We start from the raw sequence: 13,082 nt of genomic DNA on the forward strand, positions 1-13,082 counted from the left end.
ATGCAATTCTTGCCTCTGATAAAGTAGACTTTAAAGTAACAAAGAGCAAAAGAGGCAAAGAAGGACATTACATAATGGCAAAAGGATCAATGTAACAAGAAGAGCTAACGATTCTATAGATCAACGAGACAGAAAATTAACAAGGATATCCAGGACTTGAACTCAGACCCGGAACAAGTAAACTTAATAAACATTTATAGAACTCTCCACTTCAAATACATAAAACATACATTACCACCTCACACCTATTCCATAAGTGACTACATAATTGGAAGTAAATCACTCCTCAGTAATCGCATAGCATTTCATAGGTTTAAATGAAATATTGGTTGGCTGCTTGTTTGTTATTTTCTTCCCTTATTCCTTCCTGTTTCCATCAAGTATAATTATTGGTATAAAAGAAGTTTTCAATACCCATTACTACTAAACTGCATTCTAGCCTGGACAAGAAAGCAATACTCCCATTCTCTCTCTCTCTTTCTCTTCCTTTTTCCTCCTCTTCTTTATTCTTTTTCTTTCTTTCTTTCTTTCAAAAAAAAAAAAGATGTTATTTGGTAAATTTCTTATCAGCTAGATTATAAATTCTATGAGCACAGAAACTATATGTGTTCTCCCCTGTATCCTTGGACCTGGCACAGTAGCTAGAAAATGGTAGGCATTCAGTCTATTAATAATTGTTGAATAACTGAATAGATAAGTTCCACAATACGTTAGGTGAAAAATCAAGTTAAAAATCAGAATGTGTTGTTAAGACCCCATTGTAAAATATTTTATATATTTCTACGAATACGTGTGCATGCATGCACATGCATGAATGTAGGAAAATGTCAGGATGGTAGAATCGTAGATGATCTTAATCTTTTAATTGCTAAAATTGTATGCGTTTTTGCTATAAATGTGTACTGCTTTTATAATTTAGTAAAAGATCTAGGAGAGGGAGAAGAGTGAAGGATAAAGAATAAAGGATGGAAAATAACAAAGTAGTTGCCACTAGGAGACAGATTGTTTAATTCTAAACTGGTAGGATTTCAAGTATCAATTCGGGAGGGCTCCTGTCTCCCTTTTGACCATTCCACACAGGTATATACCTACTCTACTTACCCTGGCTGCCTTCAAAGGCAAAGAGCTGCCCCGGTTCTGTTTTCGAATGGGCAGTGGGTTGAGGGATTCTTCAAGGCTGAGACAGCTCAAGATTGCCACCTCCCACAGTCTTAAAAATATTCTATTCCCCCCAGCCCCTATCCTGGTCTGAGACTTGATGCCTTCACTCCGGAGCTTCTTCCGCTGTACTGCTCCACTGGCGCATGGTTTAGTGCCACGGTGTCAAGAACATGGAGGATGACACTAGTCCTGGAGTTCTCCTGGGATTTGGCCTGGAAAGCTGAGCCCTGACCCCTTGCTCTTCCTCCGTATTCCCCAGAGTCTCTTTCCTTCCCAGGCCTGCTCCAGGCTTCTTCTCCAATGTGCCTTTCTTAATAGGCCCCTTCCTTTAATTCTAGGTATCCTTAAGTCTTTCGCTACCTCCTTGGCAGCCCCCTCCACCAATTCTCCTCACAAGAATTGAAAAGAGGATCCTAGACCCTCACTGTAAACTTTTCCCTCTGTCCTACCTTGGAGTGTGACCTATCCCATCTTCCATTCAGGCTAAGGGCATGGGGGGAGGGGCACTCTCCTTATTCATCTCTATCCATCCTGTCAATTGACCAACAAGCTTTCACTCAGTTTCCCACCTGCTATGCAGGGCGCTGAGATTATCAACACACATGGAGCAGATGGATGAAGAGACTGAAGCAGATGTCTCCAAACCCTGCTGCTTCAGTCAGTTGGGTTGACTCAAGACAGTCAGCCTCTTCCCATTAAGTTAAGCAACACATGGAGCAGAGCTCCCAGGGTGTTTTCCTGCAGGGAACTGGGGAGACAGCCGATGATGCTTCTTGCAGCGTCTCTACAAGGCCAGTAAGATCAACCATTCAGAACTGCCTGCCCCTGCTCAAAGTACCCAGAGCTAGGCCAAGGGAAAGTGGAAAGGGCGCTACCTCCTGCTTGTAAGCTGTGAAAAGATGGGCAAAGATTTATTCATCTCTCAGGTATAGGAATTTTAAAGTGTTCTCTTCTCCAATTCTTGAGGCCAGGGCTGCTGTACTTTAGAGATTACGTAGGGTGGGCCAAGGCTCAGAAATATGGAGCTCCCCTTGGACATCAGACAAATGTACAGATGCCCTCTCGTTAGTCCAGCCCTGATCTGACTTCTGGACAGTAACACATGATCTACAGTGACTTACAAACTACCATTTTGCCATGCTTAATGGCATGCAGAAAGGAAGGTTTGGGGGGTGGGGGGAAAAATCACAGACTCTAAATGTCATCTCCTTGATGCCCCCAATTTTCCCGGTTCTTCTCTCAGTGACTGTGTCCTTAACCCTGCGCTCCCCAGGTTTGGCTTTCAGCCTTCTGAGAATGGCTGGTAAATGCTGGTGTGAGGGCAGGCACACATCATCCCCGTTCCTAATTTTACATCCGCCTGGAGTGAGTTTACTAGTTTAACACTCCCGCCCACTCTCTTACCTGGTCAGTGAGTTTGGAAGGAAGAGCTGAGTTTGCAGAGCAACGCCCTTCCGTCTCTTAGCATCTGGCTCTCCATAGCAAGCTTATATTCTGCTCTCTTGTGTTCTCCCTTGACGACGAGGGATCTGACCCCACAGGGAAGGCTACAGTGGCCGTAGGCTGCTTCTGCCCAGGCGGAAAATCTGGCCTAATCCTGAGGGCCTGTGATAGGAAACCCTTTCTGTCTGAGGTAAAAGACACATGCTCCAGTATCCGCTTTGTTGGTAAGAAAGACAATATTGACCCTCATCTGCTCATTCATTTGTCTTATTTTTTAATTGGCTCAGAACCTATGCAAGGAAAAGAGGATGTTATCTATTAAACCCTTCAGATACCAAGAGCTGTGTTGGCAAAGAGGATTGGTTCTGTGTCTGGCTGGGATGGTGGTGGGACAAAGGAACTGAAGTCCCAGTGGAATCTGTTCCCTTGATGAACTTCAGAACCCGCTTCTTACAAGACTGGATTTCAGAGGCCTGCTCAGAGGCTGGAGGATGGATAGGATGACTTTCTTGGGAGTGGGGAAGGTCTCCCCCTAAATGACATACTTATGGGCAGACCTATCACAGGAACCCCAACCAAATAGATGGATAAGCCAAAACTATTCAGTAGCCTTTATACCCACTTTTAAATTCCCAGAAGACCATCACCCCCACCTGATTTCTCATCACTTTTGGGTCATGATCTATTCTGTGACTCCTGGAATAAAAGACAAACACCAGAGTGTGAAATTCAGTGCAATTTATTGAGAAAAGAAAGTACAACATACTCATCACCAGAGGATCTACAGCTCAGGGAATCGGAGGACAGGAGGGAGTCAGGATCTGAAGCCCAGATGGAGGGAGGGCTCCCTGGGAACTGGCAGTCAGGAGATCTTAACCGTGCACCCTCCAGCACTGAACGCATGGCACTGCCCTCCTCAGACAGTGCTGAGGTGACTGGCTTTAAATCATCAACTCCCAGTAAGAGCGGGAAATGAGCCAGAGTGGGAACAGGCCAGGCTGGAAAGACGGAAACTGGCTTGGGCTCAGGGACTGCTGTTCAAATAAAGGGGCCATTGCAGGGAGTCTCCCAGGGGCATCATCATGCCAGACTAGCAACTGGACCTCCATGGCCCTGGGAAGGTCACGGGGATGGAAAAACTAGGAGTTCAGCTTCTTCTCCAGGGAATTTGAGGAAAAATGTGGTTGAACCATGTGCATCTATTGATGCCAAGCAGACAGTGGGAAATGCTATTGCAGGTTGAGTGGGAAGCAGGTGGTTATAGAGACTGGGCACAGAAGATCACTTAGTGGAGCTATGCTGGCTTGAGCTGGTGGTCTGGGAGAAGCGGATATTGGTGCTGCCTCCACCACCAGACTTGTAGCCACTGCCTCCAGAAGTCTGGACGCTGCCAGAGCTGGAGCCCATTCCACTGTGGCTTCCGGAGATACTACCTGCACCACCAAGCCTGCTCCCACTACTGCTGCTCTGGTAGCCCCCACTGCTGCCCCTGCCCCCAGCGCTGCCACTGCTGACCCCTCCATAGCCGCTGCTGCCGCCACCACTGACCCCTCCATAGCCACTGCTGCTGCCGCCACTGACTCCTCCAAAGCCACTGCTGCTGCCGCCACTGACTCCTCCAAAGCCACTGCTGCTGCCGCCACTGACTCCTCCATAGCCACTGCTGCCGCCGCCACTGACTCCATAGCCGCTGCTGCTGCTGCTGCCGCCTCTGTAGCCACCACTGCCACTGCCACTGACCCCTCCAAAAATTCCACGGCTACTGCCAGAGCTGCCACTTGTGCTGGTGACATTGCTGACCACTGCTACAAGACAACAGGCACACAATTCAGTCAAAAGGCCTGGAACACTGGAAGCCAAAGACTGTATTACATCCCTACCCTGCTTGGCTATGTGACTTAGAGAAAGATGCTAACTTCTCTAGTGCCTCAGTTTGCAAACTGTGAGAGTGAGCCTGCCCTCTGGTGCCTTCCCCCAAGAACAGGAACCAGAAGTATCCATAGAAATTTCTGGTTCTCCAACCTAGGCCACTCCCCAAACCAGAGGGGTTTTAGCTTTAGCCTGAGAAGTTGTCAGCTTACACTAGGGGTAGAGTGTGCGGCCATGGCCTAAGATCATGGATGCTGTCAGGTGGCCTCACCTCCTGGGATGGAACAGGCCTTCTTGCCTGAAGGTCAGTCAGTGAGGATGTTTCTAGTTGCCCTTTTTACAACCCAGGGAGAAGGTTTTCTGAGTGGGCTACTTACAAATGCACACGGCACTCTGACATTCTCCAGACATCCTGAAAAGGAAGAGGAGATGTGAATTCTTTCTGCAATGAGTCAATAGCCAAAGAGCTGAGAGTTCACAACTTTGAGAGCCACACTCTCCCATTTGTCCCACTAGGGGTCAAGCTCCTGTGAGAAGAAAGCCTATTTCGAGTCTGTTTCCACGACCATACCTCCCCAGAAAAGGGGGCTGCTTCAAGGGTTGAGACTTCCCACCCTTTTCCCATTAACCCTTAGAGATTATCTTCTCTAAGAAAACTATCTGATTCCCAGCTCTGCTTTGATTGACCTGTACCCACCTCTCATCCCCTTCTAAGACCATCTTCCCATCTTAGCATATCTTTCCATTCTTCTCTACCTAGCCCTGGATTTTTTTATCTCCAATTCTCCCTTTCCAAGAAGGCTTCCATCATGAGCCCTCCTGGAGTGATGGCGGACATGATGGGAGTTGTTCAGGATGGAGAAAATATGGGAGGGGCTGACACTCAACGCAGGATGGATTTGAAATATCCCACCTACACTGCCCATCTTCCTGTGTATTCCTGTTCATGGAGCAGGCACGTCCACATATCTGAGAAGATATGGAATGGGTCCGCACACCTTGCCAATGTGTGCCCACTGATGTTGACCACTCCCTCCTCATCCCATGACTCCTAGTACACTTGACATCATCTTCACTCTCACTTTCCTTCTCATACTTGGCTTCTGTTTCCTCCATCAGATTGGGAGCTACCTGAGGACAGAGGAGTAGCTTCCCTCTGAACACATGATGTATTGGGCAGGAACTCTGCAGAAATATCTCTCAATTTTTGACACTCCTTTACCATTTGATAACCACTCACTAAGCCTTTATCTTCTGCTTAATGTTGTATTATTTTCCAAGAACATGGATGTATCAGCCATCTCCCGTATGGATTCAGCTTCATGGGTGGGGCTTGTCTATACTGAGTTTTCCAATATGGTAGCCAGTAGCCACATGATGCTGTTTAAGTTAATTCAAATTAAATTAAATGTAAAACTCTGTTTCTCAGTTGCAATAGCCACATTTCCAGTGCTCCAGTGGCTAATGGCTACTGTATTAGACAGCACAAAAATAGAACATTTTCATCATCTCAGAAACTTCCAATGGACAGCACTGGTCTACCACTTGTCATAATGCCAGAGAACCTTCCTAATACATTGAACATAATGAAGATCAATAGAGATATGTAGTATAATATTGATGTCCATGATACATTTGAGAGTTGAATGATCTTGATGGACTTAAAATAGTGGGGCTTGAATCCTTGACTGTCATCCAAGACACTCCTTGCCCTTTGTCTGAGTGTTTCTCTGCTTATCATCTTGCCCCCTTTCCACATTATCAAAAGTCACTCTAAAACCATATCTGGAGAATGGTGATCCCACAGCCCCTCACCTGCATTCCTCTCCCTCCAGCAGCTTGCGGTAGGTGGCAATCTCCACATCCAGGGCCAGCTTGACGTTCATCAGATCCTGGTAGTCACGCAGGAGCCGAGCCAGGTCATCCTTGGCCTTCTGTAGAGCAGCCTGCAAGTCTTGGAGCTTGGCGTTGGCGTCCTTGAGAGCCATCTCTCCATGTTGCTCAGCCTCTGCAATTGCCGTCTGTAGATTGGCATTCTGGAACAAGAGGAAGTAGATCAATTAACATAATGACCAGAAAACAAACACTTGATCTTTACTAGGAGTAGATCTCTTCCCCCACATCCTGCATCCCTTCCTCCTTTTCTTAGAAATCCCAACGGAACATGCTCAAGAAAAGAAGTCAGTTTTGCAATTGGTTAATTCATCCTTGGCCCATTGAAATCAACTTGTGGCTCATCAAGAAAGGGAGCACTGATTTGCTTTCCTATGCTGCTAAAAGTAGTAGTGGTCTGGTTAGTCTCTAATCTTTTTTTGCAAGACTGTTAAAAACTCTCTTGACTAATCACTTCATTCCAATGATACAGAACAGCCATCAAGGTTATGTGAACTGCGAGAAACAGCTTCACTAAAGGTAGATCCTGCTGAGAGCTGAGTGTTTAAGTCCAACACTGCAGTCGTAGGATTTGCTAGGCAAACCGGAATAAGCAAACATCTTTCTTGAGTGAGCATGCCAAGAAGCTCAACCTCCAAGAGAAATATCTGGGAGAACAGTTTCCCAAAGACTGTGCTATCCCCGCGTGTGACACCATGAAAGGACAGAGAGGACCTGTGGCAGAGGAGCAGAGCTGGTGCTGCTTCTCCCCGGGGCCCAGAAGACCGCCGGGATCTCTCCGTGAAACCCAGCCCCACCTGCTTCTTGACATTTTCAATCTCAGCCCGTAGCCTCTGGATCATCCTGTTGAGCTCCATGATCTCACTCTTGGTGTTCCTCAGGTCATCCCCATGCCTGCCAGCTGTGGTCTGCAGCTCCCCAAGCTGACAGAGGAAAACCAATCAACATGGCTTTTGCACAGCGTTGGCACATTCTTCATGAAGGTCATCAGGATCTAAGGACACAGGGAGGGTTCCCACCTTGGTCTGGTACAGGGCCTCAGCCTCAGCCTTGCTCCTCTGGGCGATCTCCTCGTACTGGGCACGGACCTCGGCAATGATGCTGTCCAGGTCCAGGCAGCGGTTGTTGTCCATGGACAGAACCACAGACGTGTCACTGACGTGGCTCTGCATCTGGGACAGCTCCTTTAGGAAACATGAATAGTTACTCTCACCATCCCCTGGCCCAAAAGATGCTGGGAATCCTCTACTAGCGGAGATACCCCAAGGATGGGGCTAGAAGTGTATCAGTTGGAAAGAGAAGCTCATACTTCAGGCCTGGCTACAGCCTAAAGGATGCTAGAAAACAAGGATAAAGGAAATATGCAAATATAATCGGGCTGTCAGTCTGAAGGTATCAGCCAACGAGCCCTATTGTGTAGGTTTCCATGGGCCCCCAGCAGGGAGGAGTACTGTGAAGAAGCTGGGTGTGATACGGGTATAGGAGCCAGAGAGAAGACGCAGAGCAAAATGGCCTGAGGACTTGTGGGCCAGGCCTATGCAGACTGAGGAAGCTCAGCTAACATTTCCCAGGTGGGGTGGAGCTGAGTTCCGAGCCCCGTTACTGGTTTTGTGAGTGTTGTGCTGTTTGGCTGTCCCTAAAGTTATGCTTGGGAAGATGCAGACAGGAAGGCTCCGGAGCTTGGCAAACCAAGGAATCACCATCTCATAGAGGGTCCTCAGGAAGCTGACTTCATCTGTCAGGCTGTCCACCTTGGCCTGCAGCTCCACCTTGTTCATGAAAGCTGCATCCACATCCTGCAGGGGAGGTCAGAAACCCAGAGAATGACCCTCAGTTCCCCTCCCACCCAGCGGCTCTCTCCTAAGCCCTCATGTCTCATCTTTGTTCCTCCCCCAGCTCCCCTCCTAATTGTGACTTCTCATCTTCCCTTTTCTACTTAAAATTTTCTGCTTTTCTACTTTCTACTTCCCTTTTCTACTTCCCAAGTCTACTTAAAATAAGGAAAATCAAAGCGGCTTTCTTCCTTTTAATTGCTCGACATATCAAACCCCAATGCTTTAACAAAATACAAACCATAAGGCACAGAGTAGCCATCTGATTTTAAGGTAGAAAAATCACATTTACCTGATATGTATGTGACTTTGGCTGAATAGTACCAGAAACCCCACCCTCCTGAACAGAAATTAGGATATTCTCACTACTTCATCTTTACAATGACTGGTTTAAATATGCTACAAGTATTTGCTGATTGTTATTAATAGCATCTGGAGTACATTTGTAGGCTGAAAATCTTGATTAATTCTACACATAAAGTGCTCATTATTAGTTCGTAATGCTAATCAGCTCATTAGTCACAGTAATATTTTAATACACCTCATGGTGATGTACTTAGAGCAGCTTCTTTCATTAAACATTTCATTTCCAAAAATGCAAGGAAAAGTGTCAATCCCACACACAGGATAAGGTGACTGTCCCCCACAACAGCTGGCTGTGCTCTCTCTCCATGGGGGACAGCTCCCAGAAAGGGAACCTGGATAAGATGGTCCAGGCTCACCTACCTTCTTGAGCCCTACAAACTCATTCTCTGCCGCAGTGCGTTTGTTGATTTCATCCTCATACCTGGAACAGGAAGAGGCAAACATTTGATCAGCAACATTTCAGGAGTGAAAAAGAAAGATGAGGATTCCAGGCAGTCTCCCCACCAGTGCAGAGACAGGACCAGCTTCATGGGCATGTGACTGTGCAGTTACATGGGACCCTGGGCTCAGGGTCCTCACATTCACCTCAATGCTGGCACCATCTTGACACTCTTTCTTTTTTTTTTTTTTTTTTTCTCTCTGAGACAGGGTCTCACCCTGTCACCCAGGCTGGAATACAGTGGCATAAGCATGGCTCACTGCGGCCTCAACCTCTCAGGCTCAGGTAATCCTCCTGCCTCAGACTGCTGAGTGGCTGGAACCAGAGGCATGCACCACCACATCCAGCTAACTTTTTAATTTTTAGTAGAGACAAGGTCTCACTTTGTTGCCCAGGCTGGCCTCCAGCTGCTGGGCTCAAGTGATTCTCTCACCTCAGCCTTCCAAAGTACTGGGATTACAGGCATGATTGAAATTCTTAATAATTTTGTAACTAGGTTCCTGCATTATCATTTTGCACTGAGCCCTGAAAATTATGTAGCTGGTCCTATCCAAAGACCTCCCAGAGCTCAGGGCACTGCCTGGGCCACTTCCCTCTAAATCCAGTGGCGGGCAGAGGTATGGGCAGTCATGGTGAGAGGGCAGACTTCAAGGAGCTTGACTACTTGCCTGGGCTCTTTGATCGACTTTGTGAAGCGCAATATGCGCATGTGAAACCCAATAAAATGTTTGCTCTCATTGGGCTTTTCTGCCTCTGTTTTCTCTGTTTCTGTTTTCCTTCATTACAGTTACTTCTTGTTAAGAATGAACTCATGTCTTCTGAATGCATCAAATTGTGGGATTCCTGCCTGTTAAGGACTAAAATCTAATACCAAGAGTTTGGATTTCATAAAGCTTGAGGAACTGGACTGATTCTAGGAGAAAAGACTTTTCTGGGCAGGACCTCTTTTTTTTCCTCTAGGAGAAAAGAGGCCTCTGGGACCTCTTTTGGGAACGTGAATCTGAGTTGCCACTGGATTCCCAGAGCCAGCACAGAGCCTGCCACAGAGTGGGTGCCCACCACACGTGTGCGGCTGAATTGGAATAGGGCCTCCACAGAGCAGCTGTGCCCATCCTGTAGATTCTGAACCCTGGAGAAATTTGGGGCTCCCTCCCACCTCGAGAGGCCCAGTTTGCTCCTCACAGACCTCAGCAGGTATGGACTGCAACTTGGATCACAGGAGAGGAGGCAAACCAAAGCCGCAGAACAGGGGATTGGACGGGAAACACTGAAAGAGGCCTTTACAAAGCGCAGCCCTGGCCATCTGCCTAGAACCCCCAGGAGTTGGGGAGCACTCACACCCCTGGGACCTGCCCCACACCTATGATTCAGAACACCTAGGTATGCAATACAGGAATACGAATTGTTGACAAGCATCCCAGGTGATTCCTATGTACAGTCAAGTGTGGCGGACTGCCCATCCTAAAAGGCTCTAAACTCTGGGAGGACTCTTTTGTCCCTCTGAGCTGGAATAGGAGGAGGCCTGCCTGGAGACTGAAATCTGTGTCGTAGCCATATAGAAGTCTCAGCCCCCACCCTCTCACCCCCTTCTGCTTGGTCATGCTTCACTCAATAAATCCATCCCAGAGTACTGACTGAAGGCACAGTTGGGAACAGTTGAAATCCCAAATTAGGACCACACCTCCCTGCTAATTCTCCAGCAGGGGAAACTCCCCAGGAGGAGCCCTCACTTCTTTTTGAAGTCTTCCACCAGATCCTGCATGTTCTTCAGCTCTCCCTCCAGGTTCCCCTTCTCCCCTAGAAGTGAATCCAGCTGCTTGCGCAGGAAACTGATGTAGGATTCAAAACAAGGCTCCAGGCTCCTGGGCCCTGAGCCGGAGCCTGTGGTCTGCTGCTGGAGCAGTTCCCACTTGGTCTCCAGGACCTTGTTCTGCTGTTCCAGGAACCGCACCTGTATCAGGGGAGGGAGAAAAGGAGTCAGTCTCTTGAGTTGGGCATGTGGGGCCGCCCATCCCAAATGGTGGAAATGTGGAGAAGGAACCCAATTCTTCAGTCTGCAATTGCCCCTGTTTTTTAATTTGGAAAGGATGAAGATTTAGAAAACAGAGAGTTAGAATTTGTTGAGTCATTATGCCATACCTGTTATTTTCATGTATTTCCATCACATTTAATCCTCATAACCACCTATAAAGGAGTTGCTGTGATTCCCCATTTTGTAGGTAAGGAAACAGAGACTCAAAGAATTTAAGTTTCCCAAAGTGACGAGTCCACTGAGTGACAGAGCTAAGAATCAAATCCAGGACTACCCTGGGTCTAAAGGGATCCTTCGGAATACAACTAAAGGAGGTCAGCACAAATCAAGGTATTTGTCATTGTTTCTTCAATGTGAGCTTTTTTCAGCTCCATAAAGGCAGTGAAAACAGTCTAACATTTCTTTAGAAGTTTCACGTATGAAGACCTTTCAGTTATTCAGCTTGCAGCTGACCTAGAATTCACTTCAGATCCTGGGCTTAGTCTCCCACAGACCCAGCACACCCTTCTCTGCCCCAGCATGGACAGCTCAGTTTAATATTGGCTGAAGCACAACATCGTTTGCAAGATGAGGTAGCTGCCAATACTCCTCATTTAGAGGCAGACCCAAGATCTGTGCTAACTCAAGTTTTCATGACCAGCTAGTTTGGATTATCAAGCAATTGCTTTTCAGGAGGAATTAAAGTAACTGCAATAATTTCATGACTAATGCCTCATTCTTCGAAGAGCAAAGAGCATGTTTGGACTCTCACTTCATTTACCTTCGTCTCATTCCTAGCAGGAAACCAGGACCAGGAATTCTTCCCCCCGTTTCACAGCTGGAAAAACAAGGCCCACAAAGTGAAAGACAGTGAAAGTCTCACTGTCCTGTAGGGACCAAGGCAGCACCAGAACAAGAGTCAGGCACCCCTGCGCTGTGTCTCACAGGTCCCGTGGCATCTTTCTACACCAACCCCTGGGAACCCCAAGCCCTCCACAACACCTCTTGGCCTTGCCCTCACCTTGTCGATGAAGGAGGCAAACTTGTTGTTGAGGGTCTTGATCTGCTCCCGTTCCTGGGCCTTGACTTGCCCAATCTGGGGGTCGATCTCCACATTGAGGGGCTGCAGGAGGCTCTGGTTGACAGTCACTTCCTGAATTCCCCCGGGAAAGCCCCCAGGGCCAAAGCCACCAGGACCGCCAAAGGTGCCAGGCCCACCAAAGCCACCAGGGCCACCAAAGCCACCAGCCCCTCCAAAGCCACTACCTACTCCTCTGCCACCACCAAAGCCACCACCATAGCTGCCCCCAAAGCCACCTCCATAACCACCTCCAAAGCCACAGCTGCTACGCCCTCCACCAAAGCCACCAGCCCGGGAGCTGCCAGCTGCCACGCTGATGGAGATGCTCTTGTTGCCACCCAGGTTGTAGAGGCTGCGACTGCCAAAGCTGCCTGCTCCGCTCCGGAAGCCACAGGCCCCTCCGCCAGCTCCCCCAGAGCGGGCTACACAGCTCATCCTGCTGCTGCCAGAGACCATGGCAGAGCGGCCGGAGAAACCCTGGCTCCCGCCACTGAAGGATTTCTTGCAGACTTGTCTGTTCATAGTGAGAGAGCTTGGAGGCAAGCTAGTAATCACTTAGCAAGAGATGAGAGGGATGGGGACAACAGAGGAGACTGGCCTTTATATACCAGGGAGCTTGGCTTGGCAAAAGGAGAGACGGGCAATTAGCTGAGAGTCATCTTGGGTCTGGTCTGCCTCGTAGGCATTAAGTTACTTCTTGGTTCCAGACACACCTCAGAGATAATCCTCTGGGCCAGAGTGGCTTTGCTTTCTTAGCTTAATCACCTAAACTTGCCTCAGTTGACAAAATGCTGGAGCTCTCCTCCCTCCCTTTGTGTGATGTCCTCAAGGGTTTCAGGGAACCCAAGCAACACCTGATCCAGCAGGAGGAAGCAGCTTTAGACACCAGGGGATCAGGAGCCATGAGCTCCATGACACAGGGGTGAGGACCAGACATCCTCTTTCAGGCAGGCTGGGTCCCTCCCTGCAGCACCAGTGTCTACAGGC

The 13,082-nt window shown here is 48.1% G+C and overlaps 1 protein-coding gene across 1 annotated transcript; it reads right to left on the bottom strand.

The window, feature by feature from the left end:
• Positions 1-3,885: 3,885 nt before the first annotated feature.
• Positions 3,886-12,617, bottom strand: KRT76 (keratin 76). The gene is made up of 10 exons (XM_064376714.1): positions 12,036-12,617; positions 10,734-10,954; positions 8,925-8,985; positions 8,067-8,162; positions 7,386-7,550; positions 7,164-7,289; positions 6,289-6,509; positions 4,851-4,885; positions 4,281-4,409; positions 3,886-4,154 (listed from the first exon to the last, which is right to left on the bottom strand). The coding sequence occupies exons 1-10, from the start codon at positions 12,615-12,617 to the stop codon at positions 3,886-3,888; spliced, it is 1,905 nt and encodes a 634-aa protein (XP_064232784.1).
• Positions 12,618-13,082: the final 465 nt, after the last annotated feature.

The sequence above is a fragment of the Aotus nancymaae genome, unplaced genomic scaffold (assembly GCF_030222135.1).
Source record: "Aotus nancymaae isolate 86718 unplaced genomic scaffold, 86718_ANA_hifiasm-v0.15.2.pri h1tg000016l, whole genome shotgun sequence".
Taxonomy (NCBI): domain Eukaryota; kingdom Metazoa; phylum Chordata; class Mammalia; order Primates; family Aotidae; genus Aotus; species Aotus nancymaae.

Bases quoted from the DNA above. Each gene is read 5' to 3' on its own strand.
- KRT76 (XM_064376714.1), bottom strand. From the start codon at position 12,617: ATGAACAGACAAGTCTGCAAGAAATCCTTCAGTGGCGGGAGCCAGGGT. The intron at 10,955-12,035 runs GTGAGGGCAAGG...CCCCTGATACAG, and splicing joins TTGCCTCCTTCATCGACAAG to GTGCGGTTCCTGGAACAGCA. The intron at 4,155-4,280 runs GTGGCGGCGGCA...GTGGCTATGGAG, and splicing joins CAGCAGCGGCTATGGAGTCA to GGGTCAGTGGTGGCGGCAGC.